The sequence below is a fragment of the Equus asinus genome, chromosome 4 (genome assembly GCF_041296235.1).
Source record: "Equus asinus isolate D_3611 breed Donkey chromosome 4, EquAss-T2T_v2, whole genome shotgun sequence".
In the NCBI taxonomy this organism is placed as follows: Eukaryota; Metazoa; Chordata; class Mammalia; order Perissodactyla; family Equidae; genus Equus; species Equus asinus.
This window is the reverse complement of record NC_091793.1, coordinates 24929283-24953665: the sequence shown is the minus strand read 5'-3', so window position 1 is coordinate 24953665 and position 24383 is coordinate 24929283. Positions and strand designations below refer to the sequence as shown.

The following is a 24383-nucleotide window of genomic DNA, read 5'->3' as shown; positions in this document are numbered from 1 at the left end:
AAATACTTCCCTTAAATATTTGTTTCAACTGTAAAGTTTATCATATAAAATGGTATTTCCCTTTTAAAAGAAGACAGATTTTCTGGGGAGGTGAGACCTGAGGCTTGGGCATGGATGATTAAATGAACCCTAAGACCTTTTTCCAGAGGGAGCATGGTCTGAAGAAAGAATTTCAGTCTGGAAGTGAAACAGACCTGGAATCAAATTGCCAAATCACCACTCATTAGCTGCGACCTTGAGCAAGTACTTCAACCTCTCTTAACCTCTGTTTCTTCATCTATAAACTCAGAGTTATTATGAAAATTGGAAATAATGTACATAAAACATCTAGGTCAGTGCCTGGCTTACTAAGTTATAATTGTTAATAGATTCGCTTACCATCATTTTTCTTAGTTTGCAACAAAAGATAGAAAATGATTCCTTGGCAAATCTGACATTTTAGGGCTACTACTATAATTTATTTTAAATTGGTAGCAATAGAATATCACTAAGAACTCATCTAAAGAAAGCTATTTTCTCCATGAATTTAAAAGTAAAATCTGCAGGAAGAGAAACACAGTGTTCCTTCCATTGGGCAAGATGTCCCTATTAAGCCAGATGGCTAAGATCATTTATAAGGACTGTAGTGAAAAAACAAAGCTCTAAGAAAGGAGGAGCTTCTAATGGGGGGAGGGATGTCATAGGGATTCTGGGTAGGACTAAACCCAATATTGTGGTGTCTAAGTCACAGAAAAGCTTTGAGTAAAGGAGATTTTTTTTTTTAATCTCCTCAAAATTCCACTCCTCCCTTAAACCAGAGATACTCGACTATCACAAACACAAGGCAAAGAGGAAAGGAAACACCTGCACGAGGAAAGGGCGACACTGAGGAAGGGGGAGATGCTGGCTGGAAAGGATGAGAATTTCTCTGTGGAGCAAAGAGGAAACTGGCTGCTGCACCGCCTTCTGCTGCTGCTTTCAGGAGATGGCAGGAATGTCTAAGGCATGCACCTGCTCTAGTAACAGGGCCGTGAGAGGGAAGACAGTCATGTCTGGCCCTTCTACAGGGCAGGACTAAAAGCTACTAAGGAGTTAAAGCTTTCAGAGTATTAGAATGAAAATGCTGGAAGGACTTTTAGGGCTTTTCTAGCCAGCCCAGTGGAATGGAAGAAAGTGCGGGCATTAGAGCCAGATGGGCCTTCCCAGCTATGTGACCTTGCGCAAGTTGGACAGCCCCTCTAGCCTTCACTCTTCTCATCTAGAAAATTGGATGAACAGCATTTGCCCTGCAGAGGGCAAACTGTAAAAAGCACACTGCTTCAGAATAGGTACTAAATACAGGTTAAATGCTTTTCCCCAAACCTCAGGCTAGCCACACATCAAATGCTGCTGGCTGGCATATACATCTCTATCAAAAATGTTCATTCTCTCCCTTTCCTTTCCCTCTAACTTAGCAGAAAGGGAATCAAGTCCAAGTAGAGAAAGTAACTTTCCCAAGGTTACACTGCTGGTTATTGACAGAATTAGGCCTTAAAATCCGTTTCTTCAAGCTCAATGCATTGGACCTTGCCTCATTAGAACCACTCCCTTGGGGACACAGCAAGCTTAGTTTAATGTGATATGGGCTCAGAGAATCAATGTGAACAAGGGAACACGCTAACTGCAATGTCAGCAGCTCCCTGCGATTCAGACACCCAAGAGTTAAACACCCAGCCTCAGCCAAGGCTCCGGGAGCTGGAGAGCTGCAGTTGGGCAGACTCCTTACGGGAGGAGGCCAGAGAGGCACTGAAATCCATTCCGCGGCGTGATTGGTTGTTTCCAAAGGGGTGGGGAAGAGGAAAAGGGAGAAGAATGTCACCCGATCACTACGGGTAAACAACAGCAGGAGCATCTGCTCAGGTTTTCAACTAAATCTGTAAAATATTTCTGAACACTTGACCACCAAACTCAGAAGACTGTAACCTCTGACCTTCACGAACAAGAGAGCCCGTGTTCTGTAATCACCAGCTACTTAGTAATACAATCTGGACGAACGAACGCAAAAAGACAGTTTAATATTTCTCTAGCACAACATTAGTACCAAACGCTCATCCTCTAGGGGCTTGAAATCAACACCGCCACCATCCCTCCACCCGCCCTTGCCATTAGAGAGGAACCAGCCTGCTCGCTTCTACTCTACCATTTTTCTCAAACTCTGCCATTTCAAAAACCGGACGAGACTACACAACCACATTCCCTCCTCTGAATTTCTCTCCATCCTCTTTGAGAGGAGCCTCTCCTTTTTAAAAAGGATATCTTATTGCAAGATGCAACCTCTCTGTAATTATGTTAGCACACATGTGCAAGCAGAGAGAAGGGAGGGTCTGGAGAGACAGAAACCCAATATCTTGCCAAATCCATTGGGAAGTCTGCCCAAGTTATTAATCCAGGACGGGACCACTTAAATGAATTCGTTGAGGTAATGCCCTTCAATCCTGGCTACATTCTTTCCCCCAGGGGAGAATGCAGAAAGGGGGTGTCTCCTCAAAATCTTATTACCCCCAACAACTCTTTCTTCCTAGAAGTTTCTCTCTCTCATTTCAAAGACAGACACAAAATATTTCAGTTCTGAGTAGGGAATCAGCGAGTCAGCCCCTCCTCTCGAATAGACTACGGGGCCTCCTCAAGACTGATCAGTAAAGAGCCACCGAAAACTGCATTCCCTTTGTTCCTACGTAAGAACACAACCAAATTCTAAAGTCCCAATAGTTGAAATCCAGGGTCAAGGGGAAAAACCAAAGTAAAACTGAAGAGAAAGGCTCCTACGGAATGACTAAAACCTGAGGACCCTTAAGAAACCAAGTTAGGGGCCAGCCCAGTGGCGCAGCGGTTAGGTTTGCACATTCCGCTTCAGCAGCACGGGCTTTACTGGTTCGGATCCCGGGTGCAGACCTATGCACCGCTTGTCAAGCCATGCTGTGGCGGGGCATCCTACATATAAAGTAGAGGAAGATGGGCACAGATGTTAGCTCAGGGCCAGTCTTCCTCAGCAGAAAAAGAGGAGGATTGGCAGCAGATGTTAGCTCAGGGCTAATCTTCCTCAAAAAAAAAAAGAAAGAAATCAAGTCAATCCAGGGACCAACTTGAACCCGCCTTAGTGTGGCCCAGACCCACCCTAAAGAATCCGCAACTGCTGGGCAGCCCTATCTCTTGGAATTGCGTACACTAGGAAAGACCTGAAACTACCATGGACTCAAAGAGCAAGGATTCCCCAACATTGAGCCAAAGGCAAATCAGCTTCAGGAAGTGGCGGAGGCTCCTTATGTCTCCCCTTTGTTTCTGCTCTGTAATCCCAAAGCCAAATTTAATCTAAACTATGCTGCTAATGCCCTTTGCTAACAAAGAGGTCTCATCTATAAATCCCAGGGAACATAACTGACTCCGCTCTCTCTTGCAAGAATGTTTAGCAAATTAACTACTCGAGGAGTTCCGCATGGCTACTATAAACACAGGCTTCCGTGTCAGACACGCCTCGGTCTAAGTACCTGTTCCACCACTTCTCAGCTCTGTGACCTAAACCTCTCCAAAGCTCAGTTTCTTCATCTGTCATATATGGCTTCCACCATCTACCTTATAGGGAGAGTGTTAATAATAATGAGGAACTGGTGGGGGCGGGGGGGGCAGGGGGTACTTACTTAGCACAGTACTTGATGCACAGTAAGCATTCAATAAATAGTAGCTGTCACTACAAATTATAACTGAGGACTATAAAACAACTTCTATAAAGAAATAACGCCACCAGCAGACAACTGTATTAGCATTCCTGCGCCTTACCCATCCCATCAGAGTGGTAAACAGCACAAGAATGCCAAAGATCACTTACTGACTATCTACTGAGCAATGCGCTAGGTGATGGGGGGAGAGCGAAGGACATAACCTCTCCCTGTAAAGTGGCTCACGCTGGGGAGGGAAGACACAACGGAAGGGAAGTAATGAGGAGGAAGGGACCGTCTCAGTGTGGAACTACTACTCAGCTTACGGGTTCCACCGGGAAGGGGTTCCTTCTAAGTCTAGCCCCAGCTGTTAGGATCATGCCAAATAGATCTATGAGGGTCATGGGGCAGAGGAGCACCAGAGAGCGAAGCCCACGCTGGAGTTCTACACGTTAAGTGAGAGGAGAGGAGAGCGGCAACATGTACAGTGGGAGAAAGACTTTGGTCTTTTCATGTTATACCAGGCAAAAATTATACCAAGCATGGAGTTGGCAATCACGACCAGACATTTTTCGGCAGGTATTACAAGATTACTGCTTGTCGGGTTAGCGCAGCAGCACATAGATTTTTTTTAGCAAGTAGACATGGGCTCCTCAAGCAATTACAACTGAGTAATCAACACACGTGTACTCAGTGGAAACCGTGCACTGGGGAAGGCCAGAAGGGGCTGGGTTCTGAGAGCCAGGGGCACCCAAACTCACAACCAGTGTGCTCTTGCTCTCCTCTGTCTGACAAATGTTCACCCTCACAATCCCAGTCTGTCAAAGTCTCTCACAGACACCTTAAAGCCTGCACTGCTGACGGGTGGAGCAGGGCTAGGCCACTCCTTGGTCATGAGAGCACGTGGCCAGCAGGAAATGGCATTACACTGGGCGCAAAGCACTGAACTGAGAATGAGGGCTCTATCCTACAGACCCCGCTCCCCCACTAGCAAGAACTCTAAGAATATCAGACTGTGGCCTTGGGTAAGTCATCTAACCTCTGAGACTCAGTCTCCTCATCTGCAGAACAAGGGCGAGGTGATGAAATCCAGCTCTGACACTCAACGATTTAGGACCTGAGGGCCAAGCTGACGTTCCCTGTGCTGGTTCTCGTGTCAATGTTAGGGCAGACATGCCATAGAAGAGCCAGGGTATTAAGACAAGTGATTACAATTCACTCTTTAAACTGGACCAAAAGTTCAGGGACAGTAGAAAGCCAGCCACAACATTTCTGGAACACAAACTAAAAGGTTTTGGGACTTAAGAGTCTTGGCCCAGATCATTCATTTTATGAAGGTCAGGACTCTCTGTTCCCTGGACAGTAAACCAGGAAAGAAAGCAACGAGACAACAGTAAAGTCCACTGGCACCTGGAAGGGCACACAGTTTGCTTACTAAAGGAGCCCTCCAACACTACCCTGAGAGGACATGCAGGGGCCTGAGAGGAAGCACTCATTCCAAATATACGGGAGCGACAGCTGCTCTTTCTAGCCAATGGAGCAGGACCTGAAGGATGGGTGTAATCTCCACTGAACAAATCACATAGTCAGAAAAAAATCTCACAACTGCCAGCACTCAACAAACGGGCAGCTCTTTAAAGAGGGCTCTCTGGGGACCGAGAGCTGCAGTAACCAAGGGACATGTATCCAGGTTAAATCGGCAGAGGCCTCTCCAGTTCCACACGAGCTATCGCAGGGGCACTGGCCCTGGCCAACACACCAGATTTTCACAACGAGCTCCCTGAATGCCGCACGTGTCCAGGTCAGAAGAGCTGCCGCTTTGCTGCAAACAACGCACGAAGCAGTAGATGCCAAGTGTCCTATTTACCTACGCATCTGGTTACCATTCCTCAAGGGAGCCTGACAGGTTTGTTCCTCACAGTAGCTGCCCATTCCGCCCATTGTAAATTAGGAAGAAGACGTCTTAGTTATTGTCTCATTCCCTTTACGTTTCTCTTCCCAACATAAAAACATAAGTAAGGTGTGGTGTGTCCATACAATGGAACATTATTTAGCAACAAAAAAGAGTGAAGAACTGACACACGCTACAACATGGAGGAAACCTGAAAACATCATGCTAAGTGAAAGAAGCTAGACACAAAGGACACACACATTACTCTGCGCCCCTTTATATGACATATCCAGAATAGGCAAGTATGTAGAGACAACAAGGAGACTAGTCGTTGCCCAGGGCTTGGGGGCCAGGGGGAATGGAGGAACTGGGAAATGATGACTAAGGGATATGTGCTTTCCTTCTGGAGTGATGAAAATGTTCTAAAATTGGTTGTGGTGATGGTGGAACAACTCTGTGAATATACTACAAGCCACTGAAATACATATTTTAAATGGGTGAATTGTATAGCATCAAATCATACCTCAGTGAAGCTGTAAAAAGAAAATGCCTCAAAGGAATTCCAGCCTCGTTTAGGAGGGGAAATTGAACCAGGACGATCTGACTCTTCCAGCCATCCCCTGTTTCCAGACGCCGGCCCTCGCTCCGGCCTCTCAGCGACTCGTTTGCTGTGTCGTTCTCTGCTCCGCTGCAGCACCCGGCACAGGCTTGCAGCTCCCCCAGACACTGGGCTGGACGGCAGCTTTGTGGGGTCTTAAGCTCACCCCTCTCTACCTTGACTTTAGTGACTTTCCTTCCACATCTAGCTTCCCTCTGTCCCTGAAGAGATCCTAAAATCACCCCCCATCCCTCAGCAGTAGCTAACGACCTGCCACACCATGAGAAAGGAATAAAGATAAATGATACTACAAATATACAAGTTTGGGAGTTTCAACAAATCTGAACTCTAATCAAACACTTAAACAAGTTCCTTTAAGTCTCTCAGTTTCCACTTCCGTAAAATGGGGAAAACACCATCTAATGCACCTGGTTATTATAAAAATTAAATCGGAAAATCAATGATTAATCTGATGCCTGGCACAGAGAAGGTACTCAATAAATAATAACCATTATTTATAGAAGTCTCATGCTCAGTTTCTTCATGCTGTCATCCAGCAGATAAACCTCTATGTCAAAAAGGCAGCAATAAAAGCACACCACTGGCACCATAAAATTATTTATAATAGCTTTTCTGACTTATTTGTTTTAACCTAGCTCACTCACAGATCCCTAGTCTATTCCTAATACTTCTGGATATTTTAGTTCAATTTCGTTTTCCTGTGTCTGGACTCACTTTCACCTCAAAAATGAGGCTTAGTATTACCTCTCCAGCTCCATCTTCCCTCCTCAGCCATCTGTATTTATCACCTTAATTATACTACTTTAAGCTCCTAAGGGTAAACTGTTTACCCAGAGTGGCACAGCATTCAGAACCCTATTCCTCCTGAAAGTCACCACGGAATCAAAACAACTTAAGATGGACTTTAGGAAGAATTATGAAGGAACCTTACAATGGAACACTAAGCAGCCATGAAAAATGATGCTACAGAAACAGTTTGGGGCCGGCCTGGTGGCGCAGCGGTTAAGTTCGCACATTCCGCTTCAGCGGCCTGGGGTTCGCTGGTTCGGATCCCAGGTGGGGACATGGCACCACTTGGCAAGCCATGTTGTGTTAGGCATCCCACGTATAAAGCAGAGGAAGATGGGCACGGATGTCAGCTCAGGGCCAGTCTTCCTCAGCAAAAAGAGGAGGATTGGCAGCAGATGTTAGCTCAGGGCTAATCTTCCTCAAAAAAAAAGAAACAGTTAATGGCATGAAAAGATGTTTACAATAGAGTAGAAAAGAGCTGGAAGCATATTACAAAAGTTTATACCATTTGATAACATTGTGTAAGGAATTTAAAAATGTGTGGAGGGCAGGCCCGGCGGCACAGTGGTTAAGTTCAGCATGCTCTGCTTTGGCAGCTCAGGTTCAGTTCCTGGGCACGGACCTACACCACTCATCAGCATCCATGTTGTGGTGGCAACCCACATACAAAATAGAGGAAGACTGGCACAGCCTGTTAGCTCAGGGTGAATATTCCTCAAGCAAAAAAGAAGATGACTAGCAACAGACAGATGTCAGTTCAGGGTGAATCTTCCTCAGCAAAAAACAAAAACAAAAACTGTGTATATGCAAAAACAGCTGAAGAGAAACAAGATTAAAGCAACAAACAATAAAAAGTTAAGATAAAGTTAAATATATTAAGGCAATTTTTATTCTATTCTTTTGGCTGCAGTATTTTCTAAATTTTTTTTGTTGAATGTCTATTACTTTTGAGAAAAAGATTTTAAGAACTTAAAAAAAAGGAATTTAAATAATACAAAGCCTCTTAGCATTTTCTTAGCAGACTCTGGAGTCAAAAAGACCAGGATTCAAATCCCACCTCTAGCACTATGACTTTGGCAGTCAGTGAAACCTTTTAGGCTTGGTGTTCTCATATGGAAAATGAAGATGAACATCCTAGCGGAGTGCTTGGCACATGGTCCTCAGTCTCAGTGTCCTTACTCTCTGGCAGTGGTTCTCCAGCTGAGTGTGCATCAGAATCACCTGCAGAGCCTGCTGAAACAGGTGGCTGGGCCCCATCCCGAGTTTCTGAATCAGGAGGTCTGGGGGGAGGGGAGGATTGTGAATTGCCTAAGTTCCCCGGTACTGATGCTGCTGCTGCTGGTCCAGGAACTACACCTCAAGGACCACTGTTCTAGGTAGTAAGACTCTTACAATATGCTACACAGATATTAAGTGCTCTCTCAGAACAGTAATACTTGAGGAATATTTGCTCACTGGATACTGAATTATATTAGAGCCGAATACTGCACATTCACCCAAAAGCCCAGGCTTTATAACATGGGATCATTCACTCCAAGACATTGAGGGAACTGGTTTTCCACTAAAAGTGGAAGCAAATAATGATTAGTAGGACTGCATTTAAAATATCTGACTTCAGCATGAGAGCGCATGTCTGAGAATGTGGAAAACGATCAAGTTCAAGAGATGACACTGTGAATCCACTGCACATTGCCCTGTGCCTGTCTGGGGAGAAAAGCAGAGTCTTCAGTGTGTCACAGAGCACTTGGCTTTGCTCTGGGTGCCCTCTGTTGACAAAAACCAACATAGCCACTTGCTCTGTGGCTCCCTCCTTTCTCTCCTTCCACCCCAAGAGAGCCAGGAGTCCTTCCAGTGTGAGTCAGACTTGAGGAGGTTTCCAGTTAGGAAATTTTCCGGAGCCCATACATAGTCAGGATAGCCCTCTTCTTCCAGTTTTCCTGGTCTCCTTCTCTTTGTATCTGCAGCCTATCTTCACACAGGTTAACTACTTCCCGATGGCAGAACAAGAAGTGAACAGCATTTATCAGAATGGTATGTGGAATTTAAACTACATCGCATTTCACTTCAGAAATGGCTAGCATTAGCACAGTGGGAATAAACTGCTTTTGAAGTCTCCAACACAATGTGAAATCCTGTTGGTATTTAAAAAAAATACTAACTGGTGAAGTACTTAGGAGTTTCTATAGATGAAAATTGCTTAACAGCACCATTCCAGACAACAAAAAATAGAACGACAGAATTTTAGAACTGCAAAGATCTCTAATATTGTTTCCAACTTCCTCATTTGTATAGAGAAACAGAAGGACTCAAAGATGCAAAGTGACATATACAAAGTCACAAAATTAGTGACAAAGCCAAGTTTCCTGACTTTCTCATGACTCATGGTCTTTCCACTATATACAGCCTTTATTTAGAAACTTTTTTCATTTAGTCATTACCGGGACAAGGACTAACGCATTTTAACCACTTCGTAGAGGATAAAGAAACTAGCGAACGTGTAACAACTCCTGAGAAGAGAGTAAGGGAAAAAAATCCCATCTTTTCCTATTGTGAAAACTAGGGCTTTCCTAATAATATCAAGACTTCCTTAATAGCAGTCATTTTTAAATTAAACTATTCTTCACAGGGTCGAAAACTACACTGATTGCCAACAAGCAATGCCTAAACGAGCAGCCAGCAAGCCACGGTCTGCGGCCAAACTCAGCCTGCTGCTTGTTTCGTGTCAGCCACGCACAGACCTCGAGGTAAGAGAGCTTTCACCTTCTTTCAATAGTTGAAAAATCAAAAGCAGCATAATATTTCATGACATGTGAAAACCACATAAAATTCAAGTTTCAGTGCCCACAAATAAAGTTTTATTAGAATACAGTCAAGCTCATTTGTTTACATATTATCTCTGGCTGCTTATGGGCTACAGCAGCAAAGATGAGTAGCTGCAACAGAGACTGTACGGCCCAAAAAGCCTAAAATATTTATTCTCTGATCCTTTACAGAAAACGTTTGCCCATCCCTGTTCTAAACTTGACGAATGTGATGTATAAAGCTTTAGTCAAGTACAAAGTAGAGTAATGCACCACATAATGACATTTCAGTCAACAATGGACTGCATACATGACAGGGGTTCCATAAAATTAGTACCATCTGGCCTAGATGTGGAGTAGGCTATACCATCTAGGTTTGTGTAAATGCACTCTATGATGTTCACACAACGATAAATCCCCAAACAACACAGTTCTCAGAAGGTGTTCATGTTGTTAAGTGACACATGACTATACAAGGTTCTAAGTTCTCTGGAGGCCCAGCCTCAGTAGTGAGCTCCTGACATCATTTAGCAGGAGTCCTGCACAGGGTGAGTGGCCAACCTACACTGCCCGAGAACTTGACCTCTCCTCCAGAGAAGCCGAGGGCACTGTGCTAGGCTTTGGCATGTTTTTTAGTCAACATTTATCAGCAATCCTATAAAAGCATACTCATTTTACAAATAAGGAACCAAGCCTAAGAGGTTAAATATCAGGCCCAAACTAGACTGAATCCAGATCAGACAGCAAAGTTCTCTGGTCATTCCCCAGTGGCTTTCAAACTCTGTTGCAGTCAGCTCGAGGGCCACACGGGCAGAAGGAAGCTCAGAGGGTAGGGCTCCAGGCCTCCCATATCTTTTCTAGGACCACCCGCTTACATTTTTTATATATTGTGTCCATGTAATTTGTTTGGAAAAGAGAATTTGCTCCTAAAAACATTTAGTCTGAAGATCAGTGTACCTCTTCAAAACAAAAGCTAAGTTCTATGTCACTTATTCCCAGCACTTTGGCAAATCTCTCACAAAATAGCAATTTTAGTTTCCTTATCTGCCAGTGAAGATTAAAACCATGCCCCGCTGCACGCAGACCTCACTGGAGTCTCACCAAGACCAAGTGAGAATGGCTATGAAAGTGATATGTAAGCCACACAGGACTACAGAAATATAACACAGCACTACCATCTCCTCAGGAAAGGGCGGGGGGAGCAGCAAGGAGGCAAATCACAACGTTTGCTGCTGACCAAAGAAAAGTAAAATGCAAAAAGATAAACAGTGAAGTAGAAGTAAATAAGGAAAAGATACGTGCACAGGAGAAATATCATAAACTTCGAAATCTAACACATTTAGATTTAAAACTCAGCTTCACTAATTAACAGCTACACAGCCTCTGGCAACGACTTAAATCTCCTTGAACTTCGGTGTCCTCACCCACAAATGAGAGGAAATACAATAATATTTGCTAAATGCTTTACAGGGCCTGTACATATGTTAGCTCTCTTTTCACGGGGACCCCCTACTTGTTATTCTGAAATTAAGACACACCTGCTAGAATTAATGTATGGGTTCCCTGTACCAATAATGAAATAACAGAATTAAGGAGCCAGAAGCATCTTTAGCTGAGATGACTCTCTGATCCACACGGCACCACAAAGCTCGTGAGAGCACAGGCTGAAGGCGCTCGAAAGGAACAAAGAAAGATCCTAATAATAGGAGATACACAGACAGTCTCCTGTTGAAAAGTTCTACTAATTCAATAAGGATATTTATTGAGTGTTTTAAGAGCCTTTGATGGCTCCATAAAATGACAGATTTACATTTAATACCCACTTGCCCAAACCCATTAAACTTGTAAGAGGCACTCTCTTGCTGAAGATCAGATATCTAGCTTCTTAAGTATTAATTTTTCATATCGCTCTGGCAAGGCAAAGGCAATAAAAACCTAGTGAAAGTCTGAACCAAGTTGCTTTTTTTCCTTTGTCCATAGGAAAAAATCCCAGCAGACTGGTCTCTCTATATCAAGAAAGCAAAAGATGAGTTTACTTTTTAATTTATACCTTTACCAAATTCTTACTGGGCACTTACTTTGTGCAAAGTATTCAGGAATATCAAGAAGAACGATAGGGTCCTTGCTCTCACAGAACTGTATGGATCATCAAACCTGTTCACCATAAATAACAGGGTTGGCGGTAAGAGAATGCCATTACACAGTAGAAAGAATGTGCCTTGGGAGTGCAGTGGACATTACAAGTCCGTTCCCAAACAAGTGCCTCAGGCAAGAGCTCATGGAGGAGGAAGCATCTGAAGAGGGATATAATGGATGGACTGTACGTAAATAGGAAAATACCGTAAGTCAAGAAATCAGAACCCCGTATCTGATTTCAGAGCTCCGCTACTCCACCCCGGAGTGTAACTGAAAGAGTACCTCACACGACACAGAAGGAAAACGACTGGGTCCAGATCATGGAAGGCCTAGAACATCCACTAAAGGGTCTTCAGCAGCTAAGCAGAGTCACGAGACCCCAGTGAGACCAGAGCCGTGCCTTCGTCTAACTGCACGATCACAGAGGCTTGCTGAAATGACTTTTCGGTGGCATCCACTTTTCTGACGTAAGGCCTTAAGTCATCTGGCGTACTCTCCTGCCTCTCTCAGTGAACCTAAATCAGCTCAGGATAAGGGTGTACAGCTAACGTTACTAAGAAAAGGGAAATATTTAATCCATAACTGAAACACATAACTATGTTGTCTACCAACTATGAGGCCTTTTGCCTTATCCTATACCTAACTAGCTGGTCTCACTCTAAATCATTTGCCAGCGGTTGTCTGTTGAAGAACAAAGGTTTGAGGAGATATCTCAAGGCTCTTAAAAATAACTCACACAATGGTAGCCAGGGCTGGCTGTGAGAAGCAGGGCTGCTGCTGGACGGCACTAAGCACCACAGCAAGAATACGCCTACGGACCACTTGGCTGCCCGAAGGAACTCGAGACTCACGAATTTCCTAATTTTGAAAGTGGCTAATAAAGGAAATTCTATAATTTTCCTTTGGAAATGGCCCCAGTGATCCATAATCTTTAGTCAGATAATTCTTTTTGATGGCTACATTAAACCTCTCATTTCAATACAAATCAACTGCCTACATACAAAGTATTAGGTCAACCAACTAGCAAGTCAAGCAGTGCAGTTATGAGTTATCCACTTACAAAAGACTGAGTAAGCAACTGCATCAAGAGTCGAACACAAACTGTTCTGACAGCCTAAAATCACAGCAATCCTAAAGAGCAAAAAGAGGTCAAGTTGGGGAAAGAAGTCAAACTGTGGAATAAGAGATAGGATGTGACAAAGAAACGAGGTACACAAGGGAAATGAGAAGAAAAGCCGGCCATACTTTCCATGCTTCTGGCTCAGTTCCTCATCTATCCACAGATCCACAGCAGCTCTGCTGGATTCAGAAGTTAAGTGATAAAAGCTCTCATCATTGCCACAACAGAGTGACACTCCCAAGAACCACAAACTCAAACCCATCAGACCCAAAATAGCCCTTAAAGGAAAAAGAAGAAACCTGGGCCCAGAGATGAGAAGAAACTTTCCAGATTACATGGTAAACCAGAAAAGCTAGAGAAAGCTAAAGGCAGAGAGGAGTGCAACATTGCAACATCACAAGATCAACATCAAGTCACTCTTGACCCAAGAAATTTTAAAGCATTTAATCCTTACAACCACTTAGAGAAGTAGGTCCTATTGTCTGCACTTTCACAGATGAGAAAACTGAGCCTCAGAGAAGCTAACTAATTTGCTCACAGTCTTCACAATATTTCTCAAACTTACTTGATCTGAACCTTATGGAAATGCTCATGGAGATAATGTGTTAAATGAGTAGAAGCGATTAGAGGCTATTAGGAAAAATTTCATTAAGGAGGTTAAGTTGTGGCAAGGGATCTTGAAGGATACTTAGGACTCTGCTGGAAAAAGGAGAAACATTTCAAGCAACAGGCACTAGGAAGAAAGAAAGAACCAAGACAGCTATTTGAAGGACCGTGAGGAGACAAAGAGCGGAAGACCCCTGTGGACAGGACAACAATGAGCAAGATGGTGCAGGGAGCCTTGAATGTCTGGCTCAGTTTGGACCAGATTTTGTTCAAGTCATAAAAGTCTCAAAAAGGACTCCCTCCTAATACTGACACTGCCAAGACCCATTATAATGAGTCAGGCAAATAACTTAGACAGATTTCATTTCCTTCACACAGACATTTTTCTTGGAAATATGGCAAAGCTATGTTCCTGAGCTAGAAATTTCAAATCTACAGACATAACTCATTTCACATAGTGAATAGCTAAGAATCAAAAAGAAAATGAGAAAAGAGACTTAAATTAGAGACTGAGAACTAATCATTTCCTTATAAAGATTCCATAAGGCCTCTTTTCTATAAAATAAATGAGAAAAATGATTTACTGACCCTATTACATGCCAGGAAATTTACTATCTCTAATCCTACAACCACCTTTCAGAGTAGATGCTACCCCTATTTTAAGGTGAAGAAATTGAGGCTAGAGAAGGAAAAAACTTGCCCAAAGTCATACAGCCTGCCATGGCAGAGCTGACATATAAACCCAAAGCCAGAGTGTGGCTTGTGTGTCTGCAGAGGAATTTTCATGAAACAGCCTTACACAGAAGCTAGTGTCTTGGTTAAAGAGAACAAAAGCCAATGAACCTGGCTGCTCCTCTACCATACCACATCCCTTAGGACATTCAGAAAGCAGCATCATTTCTCTTCACTACATGAAGAGCTTCTTTGCCCAAACATGCCTGCCACTAAGGATCTGGAAAAGGCTGTGTCAGCCAAACACAAAGCCACCATAAACCTGACAACCTTCCTTGGAGCAATCACCAGGCCTGAACAGAGACAGTCAAATGCCCGTTTTCACAGTCTCTTTCATATGATAGTTACCTGAAGTTTATCTAAACTTAGCAAATAAGGATGAAAACCTAGTTTTATTAGGTGGAGGGGGAAGATTCGTCTTGTGAAATCTCATAACTGAGAAAAAATTGCAAACTGTAAATCTGACAAAGACCTTGTATCCAGAATATATAAAGAACTCTTACAATTCAATAATAAGAGGACAAACAAATCAAATAAAAAGTGGGCAACAGAACAGACATCTCAACAAGGAAGACACATGAATAACTAATAAGCACATGAAAAGGTACTTCACATCGTTAATCATTAGGGAAATACAAACTAAAACTACAACAAGACACCAACACACACCCAGTAGAATCCAAAAGGTGGATAAAATCAAGCCATTTCGGAAAACAATTTAGTAGTTTCTTAAAAAGTTAAGCATGAGCTTACCACAAAACCCAGCAACTCCACTCCTAGAAATCTACCCAAAAGAAATTAAAACATACATCCACACAAAGACTTGCATGTGAACGTTCATAACAGCATTATTCATAGCAGCCAAACTGGAAACAATCCAAGTATCTATCAACTGATAAATGGATCAACATAATGTGGTATATCCATACAATGGAATATTATTCAGCAAGGAAAAGTAATGATATAATAATATATACTACATGGACGAACCTCAAAAACAGTACACTATTATTTACAATAGCCAAAACATGAAAACCACCTAACTGTCCTTTGACTGACGAATGGATAGAGAAGCTGTGGTATATACATACAATGGAATACTATTCGGCCATAAAGAACAAAGAAATCCTGCCATTTGGGACAACATGGATGGACTGTGGGTGCGTTATGCTAAGTGGAATGTCAGACGGAGAAAGACAAATACCATATGATCTTACTTATAGGTGGATTTAAAAAAAAACAACTCATAGAAAAAGAGATCAGATTTCTGGTTCCTGGGGGGTGGGAGGAGGGGAAGAGGAGAATGGAAGAAAGGTAGTCGAAAGGTACAAACTTCCAGTTAGAAGATACATAAGTACTAGGGATGTAATGCACAGCATAATGACTACAGTTGACACTGCTACATAGTATAAACGAAAGTTGTTCAGAGAATAAATCCTAAGAGTTCTCATCACAAGGAAAAGATTTTCTTTTATTTTTTTCTTCTTTTTATTGTATCTATTTGAGATGACAGATGCTGACTAAACTTACTGCAGTAATCATTTCACAATATATGTAACCTAAGTAAAACCATTATGCTATATACAGTGACGTATGTCAATTATGTCTCAATAAAAGTGGAACAAAACCATTATGTTGAATGGAAGAAGTCATACACAAAAGACTGCATACATGGCACATGATTCCATTTATATGAAATGTCCAGAAAAGACAATTTTATAGAGTCAGAAAGCAGAACAGTCGTCGCCTGGTGCTGGAGTGGGAATGGGGAGTGACTACAAAAGAATTCAAGAGAATTTTGGCAGATGATGGAAATATTCTAAAGCCGAACTGTGGTGTTGCTAGCACAACTCTATAAATTTAATAAAATCACTGAACAAGCACACTTATATTGAGTGAATTTTATGGTATGGAAATTATATCTCAATAGTGCTTTTTTAAAGTAATTACTAAATATATACATTTATTTCCTATATATATATTTATGTATATATTTAATAACTCCAGAGGGGAAAAAAAGTATATAACAAAGGGAACGTAATCATAATATTTTATGATTTGGCCATATTTACACAGTCATAATAATGTAATCAATATGTAATGATAAATCAATAATGAACATTGATTTAACAAAAAAATGGCTTTATTAGAAGAAAATAGAGTGTGTCTATCAAACTGTTAACTTCTTATCTTCAACAGTAGGAAGCCAAAGGATAATGTCTAAAACTGGTAAGTCAAGAAAGAGAAAAACAAGCATGTTATTTAGAGACACAGCAGTAAGCAGCAGAAGAAATAATATGGTCTTTCCCAGGAGGGAAAAGCTTATGAACTATTTGCAGAATGAAATGGCCTAAACTGCAATAGTAAGTCTGAAGTTGATTACACAGTTTGAGCAAAGTGCTCCAAGAACACTAGATGCTGCAACATCGAGCAGCCCTTCGTCCACTAGAGGGTGTAAGGCAACAGCACAGAAGGACCTCAGCCACTGATGGGTGACCTCATGTCAGATTCCGGGGAGAAGTAACCATATGAACAAACTTGCACAAAGGCTGAAAGTGGGGCTCTAGATAACCTAGTGGGAAGAAAAGAAAGCGATTTCATACTTCCCATAATTTAAAAGCAAAGCAGAAGTATTTTTAGTTAAAACAGAGCCAGTAAGAAAATTACAGATTGTGAGATACAGAAGGGGAATGAAATATTTTATTTCTGAACCAGTCATGTGAATCCAGTCTCCAGCTGGAAGAGGGAGGGTGGGATAAAATTTCTCATTCAACAAATAAGCACTAGCTAGAATTGCTATTAAACATAGCAAAGGAGAAAACTGTTGCCTAAACAGTTTTAAGTTTGCATTTTTTTCTTTTGGTTCCCCTAAAATTCATTCTTCACAGCAACCAGAATGTTGTTTTTAAAAATGTAAAATAGATCATGTCACTTCCTTGTTTAAAATCTTTCAAAGGCTTCACATTAAATTGAGGCTAATTTTCATTTATTCATTCAACAAATATTTATTGATCTCCTCCTACAGGTCAGGCTCTGCTCTAAGCAAGGTCACAGCTTGCACGAAACTTGATCTCGGTGGGAGAGACAGGCAATAAAGTACACACACTAGATAATTTCAGACAATGATGAGAGATCTGAAGAAGGAACGGTCAGGCCATGTATGAGGATAATACAGTTGGACCGGTGTGGTCAGGGAAGGCTTCTCTGAGAAGCACTTTGTGCCTACGACCTGCATGAGGAGGAGGTAAGGATGTGGGTGAAGGGCACAGCAGACGTGAAGGGGGAGGACACAGTGACTCCACAGGCCTGAGGCTGGGATCACGCTTGATGAGTTCAAGAATGGAAACAATGGCCAAGGAGGCTGAAGCCAATTTGAAGTAAAGAGCTGGAAGAGCCGGAATTACAGAGGAAGGCAGTAGGCGCCTGTAAGAATACTCCTATATCCATACAATGGGATATTATTTCACCACAAAAAGAAATTTAGCACTCACACATGCCACAATTGGATGAACCTTGAAAACTTTATGCCAAGTGAAAGAAGTCCGTCACAAAAGACCAGATATCGTATGATTCCATTTATATGAAACGTCAGAACAGGCAAATCCACAGAGACGGAAAGTAGATTAGTGGTGGCTCAGGGCTGGGATGGAGGAATAGGGAATAGGGTAAAGGGTAGAGAGTTTCTTTAAGGCTGCATTTTTAAGGACAACAATTATTAGAATTTTGCTTTTCAAAACTACACATTGCAATCCATTAGTAGGTCCAGGAAATCAGCTTTGGTCAATCAGTTGTTGATCATAACCAAAAATTTTTTGAATGGAATGAAATAAAATGGAAAATATCACAGTGCTTAGAACCTAGGAAGGATAAGCAGTATTTGATAAGACTAATTCTAAGTTATATTCACAAACGTATGGGCGGGTGTGTGACTACTGGGTCACAATGAGGAGGGTATCGCTTACCAGGGGTTGCCATCTTTGTTTACGCTGCAAAGCACTGAGCTAGAACTTGAACATCTTCACTATGTCCTCCGTTCCAGCCCTCTCCAAGGGAGGAAAAGTAGCCATCATTTCTTTGCCACCAAACCAAATGAGCACGACAGAAAATGCACGTGCTATTGTCCACGGCTCCCAATCAAAATAATTAACAGCTCTAAAAGTTCATTTGCAAAGAACTGACCTAAAATAAAGTCCATTCCAGGGATAAAAGGGAGAACTGGTTAGGAAAGAGAGATTAAAAAAAAAAAATTCTTGAGAAGAAAATACTTCAGGAAAAAAAAAATCCCTTGTCATTTTTAATCTATCCTCTAAATTAAAAGTAAGGCTCCGAATCTAAATCTGTAATTTCTAAGTCACACTCGTCCACTTAAACATCTCCTTTGATATCCCACTTTGTTTCTGTGAATCATCTGAACATGTCCATATAGTGGCTTTTCAACGGAATTTTTAAAAATTGAAGGAAAAAACATTTTAAGAAGCCACTGGCTAGCATTTAAAACATCAGATAAAGAGCCTGACCGTGACATTAATTTTTTATTTATATTTAAAATACAAAAAGATAAATTGTGGACCATACGTTATTTTAACAAATAAGACAGGCAGAAAACTTGACAGAAATAAGTTATTCAAGGGACCTTCAGGTCATACGAAGACTTTTCGTGCTGCCACACAAAATACTCCGAAGATTCCATAATCTTATCTCATCACACTAGCAAAAGAACATCCACGTTCAAAGAGAGAACACTGACAGAAGAACACAGAAGAAGACATGAGGCTGGAAACCCAAGGTTCAACTCCAATTGTGCCACTTCCTATCTATGTGAAATTGGGAAATTCATTTAAAATCTCTGCTTTGGTTTTCTTATCTATAAAATACAGATAATAAAGCCCAACCTACCTGGCAGAGCTACTGTGAAGATCAAAAGTGAATATACATGGAAGCACAGAGTAAACTGCAAAGTACTTTACAAACATGAATTTTTATAATTTACTAAGATGCCCAGGTCCATAGCTGACTCCACACCTGAGCCAGCCAGGAGTCTGTGCTCTCCCTTCTCAAACGTGCCTGGCAGTGTTTCATTCCCACACAGGTCAAGTGTTAGGCAATGCACTGTGTCATAATCCCAAATCCTTACCACATCAGGGAAGAGGACATCCACTGGATTTCCTTCATTGTAGCCAGGATGACCAGACATCCCATTCATCCTGGTTTGCCTGGGACTGTTTCAACATTAGCATCCCTTTTCACTCTCAACAGTGCCCCAACTTGAATAATAAATTATCTGGTCACCCTAATTACAGCAGACATAAAGTTGTGGCACCAAGAGGTGGCAAGCGGCTGGCCTTAGGACTCCCACTGTACTTTCCAGGAGCCCCCTGAAGGCCATCCCAAACAAACAATGCTAGCACCAACAGCAAGCTTACCGTGCAGAGCGAAGCCCTTCTAACTGCTCGCTGCTCCCAAGCCCCCATCTAAATGCTCTGGAGGTTACGCACACGAATATTTTCCCATCTAAAACATGACAAACCTACAAACACTCCAGCCTTAGTCAACACTCAGGAACTTGCATAAGCACATGAACATACACACCAATCACAGAGAAACAGTGAGCTAGGAATCTAAACCACCGCACAGTATCATCCTCCTAAAACCCCACATGGCCTGAAATGGAACAGCCAGCCCCTCTGAGCTGGCTTCACCTCTGTAAATCTGGAACAGGGTTTGTCTCCTCCACTTGCAGAGAGAGACCACACGAGCGAGCACAGAGAAGTGCTCAGAGTGCTTCATAGAAGCAACGGACTGCCATCCCAGAAAGCTTGTTAACTGAGTGGGAATGGAGGCTGAGGCGACCTGGCATAAAAAGTAAAACCTCTACAAGGTGGCAGGTGTTCTTTTCCTCCTCTCCCTCACAGGTTTTTAATTCAAACATGTTGCCGGAGGCTTACAGAACAGGATGAAAGGGTCACTAAAACAGTGCCATGCTGCTCCACTTAGTGCTAAGGAACTTGGTTGTGATAAACCTTAACCAGGGGCATGGACTCCTAGAATTACAGTTGAGCTTTAAGGGGTCTATGAAGCCCCCAAAAGGTACATAAAGTAAGGTGAGTGAGCAGGCACACACACACATGCCCACATTTTCCCTTGGGTGAGTCAATACAGAGGAAAGGGCCCTCAACAAACAGAAGACAAATTCCAGTTCTTATTCAGCTACTAAATTGTACTGTCACCTTGGACAAGTCACTGTGCGCCTCAGTATCCTTATCTTTCCAAAGGGAGTATCTGCCTTATCTGCTTCAAAAGGTGCTTGTGAGGATGAGATGAGAAAGCATTGATGAAAGTACTCTGCAACAGCCAAAAGACTGTAATTTGTATCTCTTTTAAAATCACCATTAAATGCTGGTAAAAATCCTGTTTGGGGTTGGTTCCTATCTATTTAAAAAGGAACAGAAAAAGAATAAGGAAAGCAAATAAAGACACAATTAAAATTCACCTTCACCCCATTCCCCGGCTCCTGGATTTGCCAAGCTAAACCACTCTAGGCAGATGTAAAGAGCACAAGTTCAGTTTCTGCCCAGCTCAGGCTGCTCAGTGACCAGTGTTTCACACCGATAAATGCCTCCCAAATCTCAAAGCACAAAGTGAGAGTTCACAAGGTTAGGCGCATTAATTAGCAGCACTCATTTGGATTCCGTATTCACCAAATACAACAAGCAGCTATTCAATATTTGCCTATTTGCACTTCTCTAAGATCTTTAATTCAAAGATCCAGCCAGAGAACAAAACAAAGCCCAAGAAAATAAACTAAAATAAACCTGTCACCATCAGAATGTGCCTCAAAGTAAATTAGCAGCTTGAAACCACGGCAAAGGGTCTACATAGGCCTACAGCAGAGAGAGTGTGAGTAATAAACGTGCAGGTTGCAGAGTGGGTCCCTTCTGCAAAAGAAGGGAAAAATAAAGTAGTTCCAAGCAAAAAGACTACTTTACGTGCTTTAACAAATTCCTAATTCTTTTTGCTTTAGTTCCTTATTGATCTATAATCCCCAAAGGAAGAACACAGCATTATATGGTATCCTTTCAGAGTCTTTTAAATTCAGTAAGTCTATTCCCATGCTTTACTTCAATTAGTTTTACCTTCCTATATCTAAAATAAGCCCATAACCAAAATAAGCAGCATTTTATAAATAAATATTTGCATTACTATGCAAGACTAGATTAAGAGACTGACCACGACCCCTTATATCACAAGGGTCCTAGGTGAAAAGTACAGGGTGAAACAGAAAATGTCACTCCTTCTAAAGCAGCCCATAGGATGGTTGCAGTTCTCGACCTTGCCTGCACCACAGAATCATGTGTTGGGATTTCTAAATATTTGACTGGCTAAACCCAATCTTAAAGCTACTCAATCAGAATCGAGGATGGGGGATAGCCCTCCACGCAACAGTATTTTTTCTGATGTATGGCCAGGTCATAGAGCTACTGTCAAAGGGCACAAATTTCACAGCTTACAGAAGCTCTAGGGCATACCCAAACCAGAAAGAAAGAAAAAAGTCCTTCGTATTCTCTTTAGATTTGGGGTAAATGACCATATCTTTTACCAAAAGCTTCTATAGGGACAATCTTCAATTCCAATGCTGACTATCCCACTGGGAGACAAACAAGACTTCTCTCCCTTTTTCTCCATACCCTACCTGGGGCCAGTCTGATGTCAACCCAGCACCAAAAGTGCAAGAATTGGACAAATACTCTCAAATCTGGAAGGCCTCCAAACAGGTGGGTATTGATTACAGGGCCATGCTAGTTTTTAAGATCAGTTTCACGGGCTTTGATGAGATTCCGTTAATTTCAGGAAAAGGGAACGACGTCAAACCTCTGGTTTAGCACCGTGATGGCACATATCCCTCAGACAAGTCTAATAATGGTAACCTTTTTGTTTTCCTATAAGGAATGGTGAATAGGCAAGCAAGACATTTCTAGGAGCTACCCTTTCACATCCTCTGAAGAATGTCACAATTCTCAGCCAGCAAGGAGGTAAATTCCAGAGGCGAGGTGCTTGTGCCACACCATTTCTCTGAGGCAGCCTGACCTGTTCTCCTACTCTAACTGCTCCAGCCTCACCTGCTTACGGCTTCAAACAGCAAAAGGACAGGGAGGCATTTTATACTCTCACCTAAACCACACAGAGGCTGTCTCGTAGGAAGCAGTTCTGCGCTAAGCCACCACAGGGCCTGGGGTTTTTTCAGTCGTCCACCCTATCTAACAAAGACAGACAGCAGAAACTTCCCTCTCTCAAGCAAGCCTTCCCTGATTAAAACCATAAGACTGAATTCCCCCAGGGAGGAGAATGGAATTTTCTTGTTGCAGATTATTGTAGGACTCAAAAAATCTCTGCAGGCAGGGCCTCAGTGGCAGAGAATAAAGAGACAAGTCCAGCATTTAGAATTATGAGGCATCAAGAAAACCCAGTTAAAAAACTATTATATAGCCTGGAGAAGCAAAAACAAAAGCAATTATGACTGTGCTTGAGTGATTTTTTTCCACTATAATATCCACAATTTCAATAATGTGATTACAATACTTTTCGGATTAAGAAATATATTTTATTTATATCTCTAAGTGCAAATTCATTGCTGAAACTAACCATTTCACTCTCCAAAATAAATAATTTCAGGAAATGTTCTCTATCATAGCATCCTTAGATAAAACACACATACACACAGACACACACACACACATCATCTGAGTTACAAATAGCAGATACCAACCTGGCTGTCCCGTGCTGGGAATCCATGATAACCTGGGGTCAGAGGCTCGTTCTAAGAGAAAGAAAAGAAAATCAAACTATAAGACAAAAGAAAATGTTAAGAATAATCAAAATCATCCAAATTGATCAAATAGAAATTCCTGCCCAGTTCCGAAGATGTCCCATGGTTATATTCCACTCTACCTAACTACATCAGTCTTCCAGTCCAGCCTCTACAATGGCAAAAACCAAAAACAAACAAAAACCATTCGCTTAGGAATACTATTCATAAACACTGTTTTCCTCTTTGTACAACTAAATCTGTCTCCTTCCCAGTATATCTCAAACAGGGAGTTACTGGGATTTGGGACAGAAGAATTTAACTTGGCACTGTAGGCCTTTAGCACTGCAGGCCCCCAGCCACTAAAAGCCCGTAGCACTCCTCAACACTAGAGCCACCAAGAACATCCGCACATTTCTAAAAGTCCCCTGACTGGAAAGGGGACAGTACTACCCTACTGAGAACCTCCTCCTGACCTGGAGAAGTTTTAGCCCCTTCCCTCTATCAATCCGCTTTCCTTCATTTCTCCTAACCTAGATGAAAGTCTATCTCTGTTCCAGACTTCCTCAACCACCCCGCATCATCCTACGGACTCCAGTAATTCCTAACACGGACATAGGTTAAAACTTACTTAAGTTGTTGGTACAATTTACTTTTCACATTACTTATGACTCAATAAATCTTTTTTTTGTAAAGGTGAATCATATTGAGTGTCTCACTTCACATTAATCATTAAATCAACATCCTTGAGGACAAGAATGACAGCTAATAAAGGCTATGCAAACCCTAGTTTAGTATGAGGTCACACAATACAAGCTCATTTACGGATTACTTCACTCATTCAATCATTCAATCAACATATATCAAATACCTAATATTTTCAAAGTACTGGTAGATGAATGACAGAGTAAGAAAGATGAATAAAACAAGGCCCTTGCCTTCAAGGGAACTTTTAAATGGGAGGAAATATACGTGCACACAAAAGTGTAAATGAGAACACAAGGTGATTCTGTGATCCTTTCAAAGTGCTCAACAGCGCTACCTGAGAGACATTCATCCTCGTCTTCCACCCATTTGCACTTTCATTCCTACTAGCAGAATAACAAGTTAAAAAGAATTTTCATTGATAGGACTTTCACATCTTAGGTGAGAGTAAACTTTCCACCTGATGATAATATCTGCTTTGATTATATCCATATCTTTAATAATCAAAAA

At 41.9% G+C, this 24383-nt stretch overlaps 1 protein-coding gene across 28 annotated transcripts in view; it reads right to left on the bottom strand.

Annotated features, from left to right (window-relative positions):
- The window catches only part of RBFOX2 (RNA binding fox-1 homolog 2), a 264721-nt gene that overhangs the window by 159695 nt on the left and 80643 nt on the right, over positions 1-24383 (bottom strand). For all 28 annotated transcript variants that reach the window (XR_011502613.1, XR_011502614.1, XM_044780574.2 and 25 more), the window contains exon 2: positions 23130-23180. Coding sequence is in view for 25 of the 28 variants with exons in the window: in XM_044780574.2 (XP_044636509.1) it covers positions 23130-23180 (51 nt within the window). In the remaining 3 variants the exon portion in view is untranslated. The remainder of the gene's footprint in view (positions 1-23129; positions 23181-24383) is intronic.